The sequence below is a fragment of the Jatropha curcas genome, chromosome 10, assembly GCF_041381405.1.
Source record: "Jatropha curcas cultivar XTBG-Jc1 chromosome 10, XTBG_Jcur_1.0, whole genome shotgun sequence".
Taxonomy (NCBI): Eukaryota; Viridiplantae; Streptophyta; class Magnoliopsida; order Malpighiales; family Euphorbiaceae; genus Jatropha; species Jatropha curcas.
The window spans coordinates 7,406,574-7,426,828 of NC_143160.1; the positions used below are offsets into that span (position 1 = coordinate 7,406,574).

Below are 20,255 nucleotides of genomic sequence, written 5' to 3' on the forward strand. Positions count from 1 at the left end.
AGTATAAAAAAGAAAATAAAGACCATTTCCATGTGGCATTTATTTGTTGATGTAAATGGAGAATTGACAGGTTTCTTCCTTAAGTTGATTTGTGAAAATCAGACAGTAACCTTTAACTAATCACATAAAAGTTTTACCGTCTTTGACTCGGTCAACTCATTTTGTCAAACTTAAATGCATCATCACCTATATGGAAAAGGATTACTTGAGAGGTATTGCAGTTTAGTATCAAATTATATACTTAATAAATACAGCAAGCAAACTATCAATGACTAATTCACAGTTTTTGTTTAAACAGAAAACTTATGCTAATGCTATTAATGTCTTCTCCAGCCACAGTAAGTTGTCAAAAATTTTACAGAAGAGTAAGGCAGCAGTAGCAGAAGCTCCGGTTGGATGTCGGTATGAGCTTCGAAGTGCTTTTTCCCTTTTATTTATTATCTAGTATCGAAACACAATAATCAAGCATCTATTAGCAGCAACAAGTTCTTAAATCTGCAAATCACTAACTAAATGCCAAAATGTTGTGTTAATGTTTTTGTTCTTTTCTCCAGGTCAATAGTCCTATTGCTAGTGTTTCTGAATTCTTGGTGGCATCAGTTTTCAGGATAATAGAATCTGCAGCACAAATAACAGCAGAGCAAGAAACTTTTGCTGAAATTGGATGCTACTTTTACCGACTCTGTCCATCCATAATGGAGTTGCAGACTAGTGAAAATACCCCAGAAAATGCCATGGAGATCCTGCAATCGCTGTCCGGCGAAATTAATGCAGCCAAAGATCTCGTAAACAAATCCCTAGGATGCAACAGTTCAACATCTGATTCTGAACTGAAAAGCACCATAAAACAGCTGGAGGAGGTGATAAAACACATGGGAGAATGTTTGAGCTTAATACCTTCATCAACATTTCAGAACCAAAGCTATGCACAAGTTGCAGTTCAGTCTCTTTCAGATGAAATGCAGCAAGTGCACTTTGAAGTCAGTCAAGCTCAAGAGTCGCAGACTCAAGTAACCATAGAGGAAAAAAATGAAGAAATAGAATCAGATTTGTACTCCATCAATGTTGAAGATTCCACAGATAATTACCAGGCCTTCAATATGCCATGCTTGATTGAGTTTATAAAAAAGAAAAGGCTTAGCAGCAAAAGTAACAATAACAGAAGCAAGTCCTCATTAGCATGGGAACAAACAGTTGAGTATGCAGAACCCCTATATGAGACTTTCTACTGTCCATTAACAAAGCAGGTGATGGATGATCCAGTGAATATAGAAAGTGGAGTGACCTATGAAAGAAATGCAATTGTAGAGTGGTTTAAAGAATTCAAAAACTCGGACGAAATTTTCTGTCCAATCACAGGGCAGAAGCTGTTGAGTAGAATTTTAAGACCTAATATAGCTCTCAAGACCACAATAGAGGAGTGGGAAGCAAGAAATGAGGCAGCAAAGATCAAGGTTTGTCGTACAGCTTTGTCTCTAGCTAGTTCAGCAAGTATGGTATTTGAAGCAATAAGAGATTTGCAAGGCATCTGTGCAAGGAACCGGTACAGTAAGATTCAAATCTATAATGTTGGAATACTGCAACTGCTTGTTAAGTTACTTGAGTACAAAGATAGAGATGTTAGATGTGCAGTGCTGGAACTATTACGACAATTGTCAGATGAGGATGATGACAAGGTTTAACTCTCTCTCTCTCTCTCTTTTTGAAAAAAAAAAAAAAAACCTCTGATAATTTACCGAAAATATATCATCTGATTGTTTTTTGTTGCAGGAAATGATCGCTAATATTGTGGATATTTCAACTGTAATCAAGATGTTGTCAAGTGGTCACAAGCCCATAAGGCATGCAGCATTGCTTCTATTACTTGAGTTGTCAAAGTCTCGATCATTGTGTCAAAAAATTGGGTCAGTTCCAGGGGGAATTCTAATGCTGATCAGAAATAAATACGATCTGGCCGTTGATGCCTTCTCTTCAGAAAAGGCAGATGAAACCTTAAAGAACTTAGAGCGATCTCCAGAAAATATCAAGCACATGGCGGAAAATGGACTCTTGGAACCCCTTCTAAATCATCTAAATCAAGGTAACTTTAGAAACTCCAAATTAGTATAAAACTAAAAAGTAACATCTACTTTAATCATGGTTATGTTGATTCGAACGCAACATATAAACAGGTTCTGAGGAGATAAAGATGGAAATGGCAAGCTACCTTGGGGAAATCACCCTTGGAAATGACAGCAAAACTTATGTTGCTGAGACAGCTTCTCCAGCACTCATCCAAATGGTGCACAGAGGAAACACTTTGACCAGACGTGCAGCATTTAAAGCTCTAGCACAAATTTCATCTTATTCCCCAGGTGCCAAAATATTAACAAAAGCTGGAATCATACAAGTCATGGTTGAAGAGATGTTCACTCGGAGGATCTCCAATGAACCAATGAACTCAAAAAATGAAGCTGCTGCTATTCTTGCAAATATTTTTGAGACTGGACTTGAGCTTGAGAATCTCCAAGTAAACTCTCATGGGCACAAACTAACTTCAGATTATGTTTTGTACAACTTCATCCACATGATCAACAACTCAACTTCCGAGGAACTTAATATCAACCTTATAAGAATTCTTTTATCCCTTATGAAGTTGCCCAATTCTATTGACACTATAGTATCAGTGGTCAAAGAGACTGTAGCAAGCTACACTTTGATAGAGCTCATTAATAACCCTCATGAGGAGCTTGGAGTTGCAGCAATCAAGCTACTTATTGAACTCTCAGCTCACATGGGGCACACACTTGTCGAGAGACTATGCAAGACAAGAGGTCAGCCTAAGAACTTACTCTTATGCCAAACTTCAAACCAAATCACAGAAAGACAGGCAGTTTCAACAAAATTTCTTGCTAAACTACCCCATCAGAATCTAACACTAAATCTAGCTCTACTGAGACAGAATGCAGTCCCTTCAATCCTACAAACTATCAATCAAATCCAGACAACTGGAACTAGAACAAGCAGGTATGCAAGTGCTTACTTAGAAGGTCTAGTGGCTATTTTAGTCAGATTCACTACAACACTTTATGAACCTGAGATATTGTCTCTAGCAAGAAACTACAACTTCACATTGGTATTCACAGAATTGCTAATGAGAACATCAAGTGATGAAGTTCAGAGATTATCAGCAATTGGCCTGGAAAATCTCTCGGCAGAATCAATAAATTTATCAAACCCCCCACATATAAGGAAAAAAAAATCCTGGAAGCAAGCCTTACCCAACTTCCTATCTTTTAGTTCTTCAAAGAAAAGGAAATTACCTATATGTCCAGTCCACAAAGGCTCTTGTTCCTCACAAAATACTTTCTGTTTGGTTGATGCAAAGGTGGTGGATAGGTTATTGGCTTGTTTGGACCATGAGAATGTTGAGGTTGTTGAGGCTGCATTATCAGCTGTATGTACTTTGTTAGATGACAAAGTTGACGTGAACAAGAGTGTTAGCATATTGAGTGAAGCGAATGCTATACGCCATGTTCTGAACATTCTAAAAGAGCATAAAGAAGAAGGTTTGTGGCAAAAATCTTTTTGGATTATTGAGAGATTCTTAATGAAAGGTGGTGACAAGTCTGCTTCAGAGATATCACAGGATAGGCTGTTGCCTGCCACTTTAATCAGTGCTTTTCATCACGGGAATGGTAATACAAGGGACATGGCCGAAAAAATCTTGAGGCTTTTGAACAAGGTGCCCAAGTTTCCTACTTCCAACTATACCTTGTAAAGTATAAACGCCATGTATTTGCTACTGCTCTTAAGTGCAGCCAAATTCTTATAAAAATCCTAATAAACTATAGTGTTAGCTAGTCAAGTATTTTAAATATGAGTTCTATGATCAATTTTGTCATTTTCAGAGATTTGGATTCATTATGGGAATGCTACCATGGCAGGTTCATCCATTCAAAACTGTTGGAGCTGTGACATTTTGTCTGTTTTAAAGTTTTTGATTGCTGATTTCTGCTAAAAATCTTTTGGTAGTTGAGTTCTTTCTAGATGTATGTATGTGTATGATTGAGCTTATTTTGAGCTTTAGACATGGAGATGAACTTTCTTAAATCATAGGAAGTTAGTCTTGGCTTGTTTATAGAACTAGTTTCTATATAAGCTAATGCAAGTAAGACAAAAATATGAGTGAAAAGAGAGAAAATAAAAGTGTAGTAGATAGAAAAAGACAAATTAGGAGAGGAGAGTTATAAGAATTTATGCAGAAAAAGAGAGAGAGAGAAGAAAAAAATCTTTGTTTTTTACTGTAAACTCTGTTTTTGCTTGTTAAATTTCTGCTACATTAGTTGTTTTTGTGTTTACGGTTTTGATTTTTCCTCTCCATCTCCATTTTCCAATAAAAACAAATGTTGCAGGAAACCTGCAATATGATTTTCATTTTGAGAATTAGCAAACCAAAGGAAGAACTCGTTTTTTAATTTTTATAACGCTAAGCTACAAAATTTTCTGTGTTTCTTTTTTCTCTATATCAATTCCAATTATGGGAAGTTCAGATTGAAGAAAATGTTTTATAAAAAGTCATACTAGCATAAGCCCATAAACTCTGCAGAAGAACACGTGGAGATTTTTATTATTTTCTGGAGTATACAAACCACTTTCAAATATAGAAACCTATTCGTTTATTTTCTGGGAAAAAGACAAAAAATTCAAGAAATGATCAAAACCAGAAGAAATAAACAACAGCAACAACATCAACAATTGAAAGGGAGATCATCCACTTGGACATTGTTTGCAAAAATGATAGATATATGAGATATCCTTCATTTACAAACAATCCTACAGTATTGGATGATACAGACAGTACATAAAAAAATATTGCCTATGAAAGTTGGATAAAGGAGTTTATTTATTTCAATATGCATCATATAAAATTTAGGCTGGTTTTGGCCGGCCATAGATTTCATCCACAATTGTAATCAATGTGTTAAGTAACATCATTTACAATAAACAATCTTATTAGTTTTTCAAGTCCTTTGGAAATTGATTGCCTTAATATTTTGCTCCTTTTTATTTAAACCTTCTTGTTTCCCCTCAATCTCTTTCTTAGCATCTTTTGACTGTCTCCAAGCAAAATGTTGCCACTCATCATGTTGTTTCTAGGTTTTGGATTGTAGCCATCATTTTTTTTGGTATATTTTTCCTAAATCAAATCCACCAGATACCAAATCTTGTCTAATGTCCAAAAATATAAGTTATAATTTTTTGTATATTTAATTTAAATAAGATAATAACAACAAAAAAATTGATCAAACACATACCAATTCTTCAGCTACTGATTTCTGAATTTCAAAATGGACTTTTCATTAAGGCAATGGGTCTGTAGTTTATTATTATTATTATTATTATTATTTCCATTGAAGCCTATGGAGGCTTTATATAGACAGAAGGTTAAGCAAATCATTATCACAGCATACTCATTACAGTTTTGTGTATTTATGTTTAGGGTCTGTTTTATGTCTATACAGTTGGCCTAACAACAATAATACAGTTTCTTCTCTACTGTAAAGGAAAATGGCTTCTTTTTCAATGGAGGATTTTGTAGGGAATGGAGTTTTGAAGGAACTGCTACCAAAGTTATTAGAAGATGGCTGGGATGATGTACCAACCCTGAAGATTATGAACTCAGAGGATATGGATTCAATAAACATGACACGAAGGCAAAAGGTTGGTTTCACATAATTAGCTTTAATTTTTGTTTTCTCAAATTTTTGTGATAAAAGCTAATCAATTTCTGACATTCTATTCTATTTCTGTCATTCCAGGATGCGCTGGAAGTAAGATCTTACCTGCACGATCGTGCTCTAATGCAGTATGGAGATAAGCTAGAGGCATCCGAGAAATGTTTGCCTGAGCTTCTGAACTTGAGCAGTGGAGATCTTTCTACTCAGTTTGGGATGAAGAGGGGACACATTGCCCGTTTCACAGATAGAAGCAATGCATGTGCAGAACCTTTGCCCAAAACATATAACCAAACTGCAAAGAAAATTACCAGCGCAACATCTGGAAACGATAGCATTTACAAGAGTCTTGGATCTGTCAAGTCAAAAAACATGCAGAGCACATCAAAATTTTCCCCTAGTAGTATAAATTATGATAAATCACTTCAACAGTCACTGGCTGATTTCAAAATTAAAGATGGATACATCTTTAAAGGGATCGTTGCTGCTGGGCCAGCTGAAGCTCGAGCATGCGGCTGTGTACAACCTCCTCCAGTTGTTGATGAAGTTGCTCCTTATTCTTTTATTGAGAAGATATCAGTTGAGAAATTAACTCCTGAGTACAAAATTGGGATGGAACGCTTGGTGAAAACCCGGTCACCCCCGATGAAGGCCTCAGAATTATGGCAAGATAAACCAGCAGTCCTCCTCTGCATTAGACGTCCTGGGTAAACACTAATATTCTGCTTTATAGCATGCTTTTTTTTTTTTTTTTGTAGATAGCCCATTTTTATCAACAGTAACATAATTTCAACTAAAAGAATTGGTAACGTATAAACACTAAGATGTGACGAGCACCCAGATTTGGTGACAACGGATAGATATTTAACAAAATAATTCAGGAACCCATATACAGACAGATATAAGACTTGAATATCTTCCAGTCCTGATTCCTGAATAACACAATCAAATTTTAAGCATAGACGGAAATAATATTGAGGGGCGAAACTGACATTTTTTCCTTTGCATTTCTTGAATTTTTGAAACAGGTGCATCATGTGCAGAGCTGAAGCTCACCAGCTGTATGCCAAGAAACCAATGTTCGATGCTCTAGGAGTTCAACTGATTGCAGTTCTCCATGAATATATAGAGTCAGAGGTAATCGTTGAAATTTCGACATCTTGCCATTCAATAAATACCTCATTTGATGTACTACTGCTATTGTTGTCATGCAGGTAACGGACTTCTGGCCTCGATATTGGGGTGGTGTTGTACTCTATGATCGGGATAGGGGATTTTTCAAAGCTCTTGGAGGCGGACAACTCCTGAAGGACAAGTTTGTATCGGGGTTTATTTTCAACCCAAGAGCCATTGCAAATTACAAGCGGGCAAAAGCTATGGGAATAAAGCAAAACTTCAAAGGGGAAGGAGAAATTAAAGGTGGACTCTTTGTGGTTGGCAGAGGAAAGAGTGGCGTTGCATACCAGTTTATTGAAAGGAACTTTGGTGATTGGGCCCCTCCAGCTGAAGTAATTGGGATCTGTAGCCAGTTGCAGGTATGTTGTTAGCTTTGCTAATCCCATAATGAGTTGCTATCCAGCATGCATTTACTTTAAACAACTTGACTTCCTCTGATGCAGAGCCAGAAACAAAGTCAAGAGGAGTCCATAAAAACAACAAAGGAATAAAAGAAGAAGGTCCTAATTATCCTTGTGTTCTTCATATTTACATTTTACATATATATATTCCTTGTAATTTTAGACAGAAAGATGCTCCGGTTATTTTGTTCTTATGTGATATTTTGCTTATGTTAAAAAAGGAAAAAAAAATCTTTGTGCCAGGGTTTTGATTGGGGGTAACTTCAGAATGCAGTGAGTATCTAATACCAGGGTAATGCAATAGGAGGTCAATTTTAGGATTCTTTTGTTACGATGCAACTCGGATTACTTTGCATGATTGCATCGATGACGTAGCAAAAAAATCCTAATCCTAAATTAGATAGATTTGACAAGAGAATGTTGAATAAAAAAAGGACAAAAGAGATCAAATTATCAACCAAAACAGGCTGGAAGTTCTGGTTACATGACATGGAAAAATAAAAAACCAGAGCCGATCTTAATATTTACTCAAAATCTGAAATCTGCCCTTAAAACTACAAATTATAGCCCTATATACCAACGGTATAATCCTGGTGAAATAAAGTAGAATAAGGACTAAACACAATATCCTACTAGAATAAATTCCAAAATAATAAATTTAATTGAAGGACTTGATTAATTTAAATAAAGTCTAACTTAGTTAATGCGTGAAATAACCATAAATCAGAAAACTGCTACAGTGGTGTGAATAGTAACATACAGTAATGTGAACAGTACTAGACTTCAGATCTTGCATCAATTGAAAAGATATTTTAATAAGTTCTGCTACCGAAAAGGAAATGCTCTTTCCTTTAAAATTATAACTTTTATTGATCAAATCACATGAATAGAGTCACCAGCTCTCTAAGAGAACATCTTTAAGAAACAGATGACAAATGCATGATATCAACTGTTTCGATCAAGAAAACATTAAGAAAATTTTTTTTCCAATTAATATCAACATTTGTCCATAACACGTCCATACCAGCAGCTTGCAGCTGCCATGAGCATCTGAATCCAAATCAACGAACTATGTTGTACACTGCTATCTGATATACATGTACAGCTGTTAAATATGTTTTTGTATAGTCAACTCTATGTCAAAAAGTTTCATTTCATGAATTAAGGATAGAAGCCAAAGTTCCTTGGAGAAGTAAACAGAACATAGGTGACATGAAAGTCAGCTGATTTGTCATATGACAAACTATTGAAAAGGGAAATAAATGACATGCGAAGGGCACAGTTTTGAGGCAGACGTACCAATGCTTTTAAGTAGAAGATCCTTGACATCAAATTTGCACTTTGTTTAACATTATGACCGATATCTTGCAGTCTTGCAGAATTATTGATCCAGTAACAAAGCACACAAGTGGTCCAGTGATATGCCTATGTGGCAGCATAATCATAGATATTGGGTCACTTCTCTTCTCTGGGTGATCTTAGATGTAATACAACAACTTAGAAAAGTACAAGAACCATATCACCAGAAATCCCCACATGAACATGTTCCATCTTTGAACAAATGGAACCGAACAGCATCTCTTACAAGAATTTCTCTCTGAGTTATCTTAGAAATATATTTAGTGGCATTGTGACAGTCCACACATACTCTCAAATTTTTAACTACTCGTATGGGGAGGCCATGAGGAATAAATATCAACCCAAAAGCAATTGCAAGCTTCTCACTATGGTAGTTAAGCATCTGTATCTTCTCTGACTCGACAACATTGTGAAGAACTGAACGTGCATCTGGCACATACCCCTCCTCTATCATCTTTTGGTTTAATTTATCCAGCTCTGCATATATCTGATTTGAAAATGGACTAGACTGGTCATTTGCAGAGAAAATGTGAACTTTGCTCTTATATTTTATCCAACTGCATCCTGGTTCCTTTCTGACTCCCTTTTCTCTCATTCCTCTCCTTAAGTGAGCCACATCGTTCCATTTTCCTTTAGCAGCATAGATGCTCAAGAGCAAGATATAACCTGCAGGGTTCTGGGGCTCTAGTTCCAGAAGTGACTGAGCTGCCCATTCCCCGATTTCCATGTTACCATACAGTCTGCATGAGCTGAGCAAAGTGGACCAAGCAATTGCATCAGGATGGAAAGGCATCTTATTGATAAAACTTTTGGCTTCTTCTAACTTTCCAGCTCGACTAAAAAGGTCAATCATACAAGTGTAGTGTTCAGGAACAGGACTTATTCTATGTTCTTTCAGCATTGATTCAAAATATTTCTGTCCTCTTTCCACTAATCCCGCTCTACTGCAAGCTGAAAGAACCCCTATGAATGTAACAGCATCAGGTTTCAGACCATTGGCTAGCATTCTTTCAAACAATTCAATTGTCTCATTGGCTTTTCCAAACTGTGCATACCCTGAAACCAATGCTGTCCAAGAGACTTCATCCCTAAAGTTCATCTCATTGAACAAGCGATTGGAATCTTCTATGCTTCCACATTTACCATATAAAGTAACAAGTGCATTGGAGACTGTTATAAAATAAATCAAGCCAGAAACAAGGGCTCGACAATGAAATTGGGCACCTTCTTCTAAGCTAGCTAGGTTTGCACATGAACTTATTACACTTCCTAGAGTAAAATCATCTGGATCAATCCCATTTCTCTGCATGTCACAAAAGATCCTGACAGCCTCTTCACTGAATCCATTTTGGCCATAACCCACTAACAATGCAGTCCATGACACAACATTCTTATGTGTCATTCTTCTGAAAACTGTTTCTGCATAACGGATAATTTTACATTTGCAGTACATGTCAACGAGTGCACTACCCACAAAGATGTTATCCTTATAATCACTCCTAATTATAAAGGCATGAACTTGTTTGCCCTCTTCTAAGGCAGTTAGTCCCCCACAAGCAGTCAACACACTGCCAAACGTATACTGATCCATAGCCAGACCCTCTAGTCGCATCTGTCTAAACAAATCAATAGCTTCTCCCCCCAATCCGTTTTGCACAAGCCCTGTAATCATTGTTGTCCATGAAATGGAATCTGTTTCCTTCATAGTTTGAAACAGCCTCTTCGACTCCTCTATCATACCACATCGCAAAAGCCCCGTGATAATTGTGTTATACATTACCACATTCCTCTCTGGCATCTCGTTAAAAACCTGCTTTGCCTCATAAACCGAGCCCATTTTTGCATACATATCCACCAAAGGACTCCCCACAAAAACATATGCTCCAAAACCAAATTTCATAATTTGCCCGTGAATTTGCCTACCCAAATCGACACAACCTTGACTTGACGCCAATATAAGCATGGTTGAAAATGTAATCCTATTCAAATTAAAAAATCCATCTCTCAACATCGAGTTATAAGCCTTAACTGCCTCGGCAACCGAACCATAACAGGCATACCCTGCAATAAGAGAGTTCCAAGAGACCCCATCTCTGCTTGGCATGAGATTGAAGATCTCTTTCATTTTCGAGAGATGCCCAGATTTCGAATAAGCGGAAAGGATTGTATTCCATGAAAAAAGATTCGGTTGGGACATTTCTTCAAACAAGTGGCGTGCATATTTTAGGTTTCCTAGTTTGCTATATGTATTAATGAGATTATTATATAAAAAGGGTTCTGGATTCATTAACGTCTTGATTATGTGACAATGGAGCTTCTTGGCCTGTTTCTGGTTTCGGGTTTCGCAACAGAATTTCAGTAAGGAGCTGTATTGATTTGAGACATTGGACATCGCGTTTGTTTTCTTCTGTTGTCACCAGTAGTGATTTTTTGGCGGGAAGGGAAGAAGTTGGTGTTTTTTTTTTTGACTGCCGATGTGATCCGTTAAACTTTGGGTCTACGAAGTAATGGATTGCCGGTTACGTGGTAAAGAAAAGCCCCACACACAAATTTTTTTGTAAATAATAATAATGGGGTTCCATTTAATGTGAGAAAAGAGAAACATCGCGTGATACGTAAGTGAATACAAATGACGTGGGTTTGTATTGATTCGCTTTCAAGCTGTCGAGTGACGATTGCTTCATCTATTAAGAATTATTTTATTCAACAATAAGAAGAAGGAAAAGGATTGAATAGAGGAACTCCCGAACATTTAGCGATATCAATGGTGGATTATTATTTCGATGAATCATTTCTTCGGATAGAAGAAGATTATGTAAACACTTACTCGAAATCTCACTTATCAAATTCCATTGTGGAAGACACCATTTTCTCTTAAGAATTCGCCATAATATATCTTATCCATACATAATATCATGAAAAATGGATATAAATTTTTTACTGCTACTTAGTATCGGTAATAGGTCCAAAAAGGTATCTAAAAATGTCAAATTTAAATATTCCATAGCATGTTGCCGCCGGAAGCAAAACCCCACATTACTTCTAGAAAATCTCCTAATTGTTCCAGAGCAACTAGAAAGAGATTCTTTAACCAAAAAGAATTCAGTTCAAATGTAGGATACCTATCCAGAAGTTTTCGCAACTTAATCATGTATGATGGAATCATCAATACATTTTTTTATACTATATAATAAAAGTAAATTTTACACTTTTTTTATGTTGGATTATTTTCAAGTCAAGTTAAATGCATCAAGAAAATATATTAATTTTGACTTTTTAATGAATTTTTAGCCATGTCTTTGTAGTTATGTTAAATTTGATAATTTTTAAAATTTAAATCGCACTTTTAGAAAATAAAAATAGTATTAATTATTTTATTCAAATTTTAGCTTTATCTAAATATATGTCATAGACTTTGTTTCAATTAAATGAAAATTAATTAAAGAGTAGTCTAGATAATTACCATTTTTGTTAAAATTGAGGTATTTAATCATTTTTTAATTCTTCGTAGGAAGTAACAGTAGTAAATCATAAATTTTAGTTGGTAAAGCAATTTATTTCTTTGTTGTAAGTTTACTTCTTCATTGTTTAACAACATAGAACATCATTCCATCAACATGTCACACTTAACACTTGAACAAATCATCTCCGCCTTTCTTCTCTTATTTTATTCTCAGCACTTTTTATCAAATGTAATTATTTCATAGTAACCTATTTTTCTAATTTAAGCTACTAAATAATATATATTGATGATGTCATTTATTCCTTACAATTGAAGAACAAAACCCAAAAACAAAACTAAGAAACAACCATTTGCTTCAAACGTGTATTGTTTTTTTGTTAGTAACCCAGTCCTCTAGGTATTGGTACTTAATATTTATCAAAGTACTATATACGTAATTGAAACATATATTAACAGAATGCCACCATAGTTTTCATTGTTTTATAAATTACAAAGCTCATTTTCATTTCAGATAATACATGAGCTTCCCTGTTAGCCTATATCCATGAGATTCTAGGAGTATCAATCTATACATTACATTCTTGCATTCATCAGTCCAGGAGATTCCTATCCAATGACAGACTTTTTTCAGTTTGCTGGGAATCTAGTATTTAAAGCTCATAGCACGGCGACCGGTATGGCATCCAAAGACAAGTAAGAATCATCAAGGCAAAAGGTCAACTCTCTGCATCGATAATGCAATCGATCCTTTGAGCTCTCAAAACCTTGCTTCAGAGCAACTCATCCCCTCCAAGCTTTGTATCTGGATAATTTGATGCGATTCTCCTCTACCGTGCTTCTCATCCTCGAAATTAGTGGTGAAAGCCTACTGTGTCACATAAAAAAGCAAGATGAATCGTTAAAGTTCAGCTTTCATGTGGCCTGGAGGCAGTGATCCTGCAACAAAGATAACAATTTTTTGTTTTCAGCCTAGAAGTGTTTAGCTTATATAGCATTCAAAAGGTTGATTGGGTAAAATGAACAAGTATACCGTTTATATCTTGGCTATCTTGTGAAGCACTTGTTACATAGCCCATTTGGACAACATTGTGGAGCTCATCATCCCATGGATTAGGCAGCTGGTAAATATATAGAATTTAAGCATGAAGTTAATACTTAATATAAATACTTTCTATAAGCTGTTTGATTGCTAGTGTATCTACACATCCCTAAGTTCATATTTACTCCTAAATACTAGTGTCCTAGAATCCAACAGTCTCATATTCGAAAAATCAGTCAAGTTCATGCCAATTAAAAACCCTTTGATCCAAAATAATATTGCTACTATGGTTTTCAGAATGCTAAACGAGTAAAACTATCATCAGGAAATAAAAATCCAGAAATGGAGCACGTCTTACCTGAGTAGGCTCCTTGAATCCTCCAGTCATCGGTGTCAGTTGGGAATTATTGGTTCTTCGGAGTACATCAGAATGGGTCTCCATGCCAGGAAAAGAGGCTTGAATAAGACCTGGTTGAGATGTATTAAATGGGGGATAAGCTATAGGCATTTCAGGTGAAAATGCCAGAGATGATGGAGGAACAGCTCGCGGATGAAGGATCTGCACATACAAGCACAATCCAATATATTAAAGGAACAGGATAACACACACAAACTTGAGTGCATACTTGAGTAACTTGAATTTGAATGATTCATAGGCCAGCCCTCGCCTTGACAGGTTGATGTAAACAAAACCTATATTCACTTACATCTTTTGCAAGGAGCCCTTCTAAGTTAAAATCAAGCCTTGTATTAACTGTTGCAAGTTTCATTGACAGAAACTGAAAAAGGACAGGAAAAAAAGGCAAATTAATTTTAACTCAGCAGAAGCACAGTCAATTTATAAAGAAAAGATAAAATATTGATTAAAAAAGTCAAATAAAAGTTTCAAACTCAAAAACTATTTTATCATGTTATCAAAAGCATGGTCTCCTGACAAAACCCATAAGCTATCAAGGCATGAGTAGTACAATGTTATCCATCTCAAGTATCCAAACATAACTGTTGCTGAAATTGAATTATTCCCAAAATGCATTGGACTAGTTAAGAACTAAACAAGTATAGGAAGGAAAAATGAAACATATTATCACCACCACACCTCAACTTGCCGTTGCAATGATTGCACATAGTTGATAATTTCATCTAGCATCACTGCCTTGCCTGTGACCTGAAAAATTCAATTGATGTTAATCATATGAACCATAAAAGCATTTTAATTACATAGACAACTCAACCACAGTCCTTAAGCCATCAATTAAACAAACCTTGCTGCAACCAGGTACAAGGTCTTGTAGATACTTCATCCTTTCACTAATTTTTTCCCTCCTCACCTGTAGCCAGAACCAATCAACTATAGCCCAAACAGTGGAGTAAAAGTTGATTCAACTAATTAAATAGTTAGTATAGAATCTTACTCTTTCTGCCAGACTATGGCTATTTGTTGCCTGACCTCTTCGAGCTCTAACATGAATATATTCTTCTTTCGGTGGATCTGAAGCTTGAGATCCTTGTTTACCCTGTTTTCCAGCAGTCTTATTGGAAGCTGAATTCAGATTTTGGTCTCCCTTTTGTTGAACTTCAGTGTTATCCTTTGCAGCTTCAACAGACTGTTGGCTTCCCTTGGTCTGGTCAAGCTCAGTATCCTATAACCAAGGGAAAAAATTGCATGTTATAAAAAATGCGGTGCCAAAAAAATAAGGTACCAGTTTGCAAGTGAAGTTCCTACCTGCCCATTTGTTTTCCTTTTCTTTGAGCCAAAGCTCTTAGCAGACAATTCCCCACCATTTCCTTCCAACATCGATGGCTCATCTTGATGACCACCACCACTGAATTCAGCTTCCTCAGAGTCATTACCAGACCCACCAACAGCTTGTTTTGCTTCATCGTGAGATCTCACAAGGCTCTCACTTCTTCTCTCATTCTTGAGTGGGCTCCCTCCAATGGCCACATGTTCAACAGACAAAGAAGCATCTTTAGAACCTTCACCCAGATTCATAACATTCTTCTGACTTTGTCCACCAGACACTGCTTTCAAACCACTACCTGCAAAAATCTCTTGTGGTCCTTGCATCATACCCCCACCCCTAGAATAAAGAGCCATAGACTCAGAAATTCCAAAAGGGTTTACCATATCACTAAAATTTCCACCATTGAAGCTCGAAAACCTTGCAGCTCGCTCAATGAATGCAGAATCAGTAGGAAACTGAGATAAGCTCTGAGGGAGCACCCCAGGAACACTGGGCAAGAACATGCCAGCTTTAAGCATGGAGCTTGGTGAAGTCCAACCCATATCCAGCATTTTATCGATGCCACCTCTCGAAGAGCCGGGACCGCCTTTTCTAATTCCTATTGGGTTTGAAGTGCTTGCATTACTTTGGAGATTAATGTCACAAAACCCCAAGTTCTGTGAATTTGCGGAGTGGTCCCACAGGCCTGGGCTAAATGAGTCCACCATTGAAGCAGAAGAGCAAGAAGAAACACCAACCAGATCTCCTCTACATGCTGGCATCTGATTATCAGTGGAAACCAAACCCAAAGATGAATTTGTGATATTGGTACTGCTAAATCTCCAGTCTTGAGCCATACTACCAGGTGAATGGTAGTTAAGATTATTATCACTCCTCTTCTCCAGCTCAAATTTATCCTTGTCACCCATTTCCAACTTCTTGACAAGAACTGCTAAAACAGCCAACAGTAGATACCCTCTTCTCACAATTGTGTTTTATAGAAATCTAGAACAACAAAAAGTGAAACTCAAAATTAACCACTCCCAAAGTATCCTCATTGATCAAAATGATAAAGCCAAATTTCAAAGAGATAAAGACCGACTTAAGAAGCTTAAAATTACAAAAAGAAATCTAATAAAGCAAATTTTGGTTTCCTAACATTTATTGTCAAATAGCTTCATTAACAAGATTCAACAAAGATCACAAAGTTTGAACTTACAATATAAGGAACTTCAGAATTCAAAGTGGTGTAAAGATATTCCTCCAAAAACTCAATTCATCAAAATAAAAAGAATTATCTAAAGTAAAGCAAACATGAATAGCTAACTAGAAAGACCCGCTTCAATTAATTGGCTTAAAACCTCAAACAATGCTGTACTGAAAATCCCAGATTCCAAAATATGTATCAAAGATCAAAGGAGTTGAATTGCAATCATTTCCAACGCTACCCAACGAGTGAAGTAGAAGTGAACCAAATTTACAAGAAAGAACACAACCACAAGACAAAAGAAACTCAGAAAAGAGAGTTCAAAGAAAGCTGCAAAAGGTTCAAATAGAAGCAGTCAAATAAACAAACAAAAGAACATTGATTTCAGGACAATAAATAGCCCATTCAAAACCCTAGTCAGAGTGGAACATCGCAGAGAAAGAGAGAGAAAAATCCCAGCTAAAAGTGGCAAGAGAAAGATACCCATTTCAGATTCTGTGCTACTTTAGTACTCCTGCTCTTCTTTCAAGCCTTTTACCGCTCAAAAACGAAACTTTATTGAATTTCTGGACACTGTAGTCTATTCTGTTGAAATCCGTCCTCTGCTTTTTTTAGCTCACAGTCTCTGCTACACACTGCCACACATACACTCTCACCATACACAAACACACTACAACAGCTACGGAAATAGAAGAAAGTTTAAGACTTTAAGCCGTAGAGAGAGAAATTCGAAGATGGGCATCTGTACATTTGAAAAGAGAGTGAAAGAGAGGAGTAATGGCAAAGGTGCTGGATTTATACCCACGCTTGCATCAAAAAGAGAGCTCTTGATGATTAACCACCGCCACTGCCACCGTAAAATCATTAAAAACTCGTTCCTTTTACTATTTTCTTTTCCTTTTTCTCCTTTTCTCACTTTTACATTCATTAACTTTAAATTAATTTAATGTCTGTGTATTGTAGTGGTTTAATTATAGTTAGTGATAGCTAGCAACTGACATTGCCAACTCTCATTATGGATTTTCTTTATCTTATTGCGCTTATTTAACTTTGTCCGCTCATTAAACTTCTTGGAAGCAGAGCTTAATAAGATCTTTAATGGGGTTTGTTTGGTCAAGGACCCAAAATCTAGCTTCACACGTATTTTCTACTACATTACGTTTCTTTATGAGGAGTATTATTAAGAAACTATACCATACGGCTCATGCGGTGGGTATTATTATTTTTTGGGGAAAATCTATACCAAGTTTATATAATTTTCGTACACTTTTATGATAACTTTCAGCCTCTTATCTTTTTAGGGCTGCTGTTTTCTGAAATCCTTGAAAATCCCTAACCAACTTTATATATATACATTAAAAAGAGAAAAAGAAAATATGAATAATATCCTTCTAACAAATATTTATATTTTTTTATCAATAATTAATATTTTTTTAATATTTTTATCAAATTTAAGACGTCTCATTTTTCATCATTTTAAAAAACATAAGAAAATATAAATTAAGACGTCTCATTTTTTAGTGTATTTTCTTTTTATCAGTGAGCTGAGGTCAAAATGTTGCTGATTTTCATCAACAACTTCAATTTCTTGTCTTTGTCTGCTTTAAATTCAACTACTAAAAACTCTTTTCCATAAAAGAAATGCAATAATTAATGAAGATGCAGCCACCATGAGATCAGTCAACAACATCTTACACTTAATTTTGAAATAACTGCTCAGGTACATTGTTACTACTATTTCTCTCCATAAATATAAGTGATTTAAAAAATAATTAATTTCTTTAAATTAAAATAAAAATTTATTAATTTAACTCTATTACCATTTATTTCACATTATTAATAATTAATATGTTTAATATATAAAAATCTAAAATTAAAAAAATTTATTAATTATTTTTAATATTCTTAAAAAAATTCACTTAACCTCCGTATCTCTATTTCACATTTTTACACTGTTTGTACAAAAAATATAATATTTTCGTATAACTTTTTTTAATTTTTTTTTATTTTTTACATAAATTTATGCAATCTTTCATTGTACGTGAAGTTACAACCAGAAGTCTAATAATTGTAATAATATAATATGTGATTATGTGCCACACATTGATGCAATTTGAGATTTAAAAAATTACATAACATAAATCTTTCTTGGTCAGTAGATATTACTTAATAAAAAAATATGAATTATGAGTTTTTGCATTGCAGCCATTGATGCTCAAGTTGTCAAATATTCTCTCTTCCTATGACCCCTTTTTAAAAAATGTCTCTATTTATATTTTATTTTTATTGCAACTTGGTAGATCACTTTCAAAGTAATTGAATCCAATGGCTATGATTCATCACTTACATTCTCAGAAGACCAAAGCCTTCTTTTTATATTATATGTTTCTCCTTTAGCAAGGCTTTACCTAGAGTTCATCCCATGAACAATAAAAAAATTACTTGCTCAAATTTTTTAAAATTTAATTAATTAATTTTTTTATTACCTTACACACCATTGATGGAAATGGACTGTGCCTCTCCTCTCTCTCTCTCTCTCTCTTCTTATGTCATTATTAGTTGGCCTCGGGACTTGCAATCTCAAAGACCTAAGCTTTAGAAAAATGGAATCTCTTACCACTTTTCTTTACTAATTAAACCCTAATCTTAATTAATTACTTAACCCTAGGATTTACAAAAATATTAATTATGTAAGAGGGGAAATGATTTGTATTGATTGGGTTGGTTTTACTATGTATGTTGGAGAAAGGAAGGAAAATAAAAATACTAAATAATGTATGTATATATATATATATATATATCCTTATACATTGTATAAGAAACCATAAACAAAAATCCGTAGAGGTATAGTCCAAAGGGGAAAACAACAAAAATAAATAAAGAGACCTACCACTGTACTTGTATATATATACATATACTAAAGAATAATAAAAGGATCGGATTCCTTAGTACCATTTCTTTTCTTATTAGATTTATGGGAAAGCTAACAAGTGGCAAATGGAGTATTGCCACGGTGTACTTGTTTGCCCCTTTATGAGAGTCCAATTAATTGGGGTCAAATACAAACTATAGAAACTTACCAATTACATGAAATAATATTTTTTATTTAACCGTTTTTAATATTTTTATACAATATCATAAAATCAATTTTTGCATTTTTTAAAAGTCATTCTTATATCAAAACAAAATTATATTATTTATATTTTTGACAGAGATAGATGAATTTATATCTTGATTGACATATTAAAAATAAATAAATTCACTTATTAATTAAACTAAAAATTAATTTAACCCACGTCTATTACTTAAAAGAATTGAGAGATTTATAATATTATAAGTTTGAGCATTTTTCAAGCCAAAATCTTTAAAAACCAGTTTTTTATTTATTTCCTTGAGCAAGCAGGGAATAATCAAATCGCATGGATTACATTATTAAAAGAACGTGTTGTTAAGATAATAAAATAAAAATTAATTGAAATTATAAATAATAAGATAGAAAAAAGTAAATTTATGTATTAAGAGAAATAAGTTATTGTAGAATAATTGCATAGAATATTATGAAAGGTGTGAGGGAGAGAGTTGGTTCATGGTTGGCATTGGCTCTCCTTTTAGGAAAGCTAAAAACAAGCAACAACCAAATCCCATCCAATGCAACATGGCAATTCCAGATCTCTAAACCAAAGGCTTATGATTCTTTAAAATGAATCAAACGCTATAATTCATGATGTCTCTCTCTCTCTCTCTCTCTCTCTATATATATATATAATGTATAAGTAAAAACTTAAAAAGAGGGTTTTGGTTTGAGCTTTAATCAATAAAAGGGAAGCACGTTTGAGTCTTTTTATATATTATTACATTACATACCAATCAATATTATTATTATTCACTTGTCTTAATTAGTTAAATTTATTATATATATGTTCATATTTTGTCGTACGATTCTCAACATCTTATATATATAGTTAAAGCGTGCTACAACAGAATAATGTAGCTAAGCTATAGATGGAGGAGCTCTTAATAATACAAGCTAATAGAATTAACCTATGTGCAAAATGATAATGAGAACATAAACTAATAATTATTATAATAGCATAGTTATGCTATAACTATGTAATAGCATGGTTATGTATTTTTTTTTTTTTGCCCTCTCTTCTTATCTCGATAAAAGA

At 34.7% G+C, this 20,255-nt stretch overlaps 3 protein-coding genes and 1 non-coding gene across 12 annotated transcripts; 2 read left to right on the forward strand and 2 right to left on the reverse strand.

Annotated features, from left to right (window-relative positions):
- Nucleotides 1-205: 205 nt before the first annotated feature.
- Nucleotides 206-11,230, reverse strand: LOC105640699 (pentatricopeptide (PPR) repeat-containing protein). Of its 6 annotated transcripts, none has more exons than XM_037636244.2 (4): nucleotides 8,594-11,230; nucleotides 7,181-7,236; nucleotides 6,183-7,021; nucleotides 206-6,072 (listed from the first exon to the last, which is right to left on the reverse strand). In XM_037636244.2, exon 1 carries the CDS (start codon nucleotides 11,043-11,045, stop codon nucleotides 8,814-8,816), a length of 2,232 nt encoding a protein of 743 aa, XP_037492172.1. In that variant the 5' UTR covers nucleotides 11,046-11,230; the 3' UTR covers nucleotides 206-6,072; nucleotides 6,183-7,021; nucleotides 7,181-7,236; nucleotides 8,594-8,813. The 6 variants fall into 6 exon arrangements, with proteins under 6 accessions (XP_037492172.1, XP_037492171.1, XP_089571649.1 ...); XM_037636243.2 differs by having other exon boundaries at nucleotides 7,181-7,327; XM_089715523.1 differs by having other exon boundaries at nucleotides 6,183-6,406; nucleotides 6,710-7,327.
- Nucleotides 263-3,847, forward strand: LOC105640698 (Armadillo/beta-catenin-like repeat family protein). The gene is made up of 4 exons (XM_012225092.4): nucleotides 263-402; nucleotides 555-1,676; nucleotides 1,771-2,080; nucleotides 2,172-3,847. Exons 1-4 carry the CDS (start codon nucleotides 397-399, stop codon nucleotides 3,758-3,760), a joined length of 3,027 nt encoding a protein of 1,008 aa, XP_012080482.1. The 5' UTR covers nucleotides 263-396; the 3' UTR covers nucleotides 3,761-3,847.
- On the forward strand, nucleotides 5,548-7,403 carry LOC105640787 (uncharacterized). Its single transcript, XR_016318496.1, has 4 exons — nucleotides 5,548-5,703; nucleotides 5,802-6,424; nucleotides 6,746-6,854; nucleotides 6,932-7,403. It is a non-coding gene; the product is annotated as an uncharacterized LOC105640787 (transcript).
- Nucleotides 11,231-12,546: 1,316 nt separating the features above from the next.
- Nucleotides 12,547-16,923, reverse strand: LOC105640700 (basic helix-loop-helix (bHLH) DNA-binding superfamily protein). Of its 4 annotated transcripts, none has more exons than XM_012225097.4 (9): nucleotides 16,570-16,923; nucleotides 14,879-15,884; nucleotides 14,568-14,795; nucleotides 14,418-14,483; nucleotides 14,252-14,320; nucleotides 13,863-13,934; nucleotides 13,514-13,714; nucleotides 13,147-13,234; nucleotides 12,547-12,981 (listed from the first exon to the last, which is right to left on the reverse strand). In XM_012225097.4, the coding sequence occupies exons 2-9, from the start codon at nucleotides 15,806-15,808 to the stop codon at nucleotides 12,968-12,970; spliced, it is 1,668 nt and encodes a 555-aa protein (XP_012080487.1). In that variant the 5' UTR covers nucleotides 15,809-15,884; nucleotides 16,570-16,923; the 3' UTR covers nucleotides 12,547-12,967. The 4 variants fall into 4 exon arrangements, with proteins under 4 accessions (XP_012080487.1, XP_012080486.1, XP_012080485.1 ...); XM_012225096.4 differs by having other exon boundaries at nucleotides 12,547-12,984; nucleotides 16,570-16,922; XM_012225095.4 differs by having other exon boundaries at nucleotides 12,547-13,052; nucleotides 16,570-16,905.
- Nucleotides 16,924-20,255: the final 3,332 nt, after the last annotated feature.

What these genes read in the sequence shown, in the direction of transcription:
- LOC105640698 (XM_012225092.4), top strand. An exon ending in CAGATGAGGATGATGACAAG is followed by an intron (nt 1,677 to 1,770) that starts GTTTAACTCTCT and finishes TTTTTGTTGCAG; the next exon opens with GAAATGATCGCTAATATTGT. An exon ending in TCTAAATCATCTAAATCAAG is followed by an intron (nt 2,081 to 2,171) that starts GTAACTTTAGAA and finishes ACATATAAACAG; the next exon opens with GTTCTGAGGAGATAAAGATG.
- LOC105640699 (XM_037636244.2), bottom strand. Translation starts at nt 11,045, where the DNA reads ATGTCCAATGTCTCAAATCAATACAGCTCCTTACTGAAATTCTGTTGC.
- LOC105640700 (XM_012225095.4), bottom strand. Translation starts at nt 15,808, where the DNA reads ATGGGTGACAAGGATAAATTTGAGCTGGAGAAGAGGAGTGATAATAAT. An exon ending in AAAGGAAAACAAATGGGCAG is followed by an intron (nt 14,796 to 14,878) that starts GTAGGAACTTCA and finishes CCTTGGTTATAG; the next exon opens with GATACTGAGCTTGACCAGAC. An exon ending in CATTGCAACGGCAAGTTGAG is followed by an intron (nt 13,935 to 14,251) that starts GTGTGGTGGTGA and finishes GTCCTTTTTCAG; the next exon opens with TTTCTGTCAATGAAACTTGC.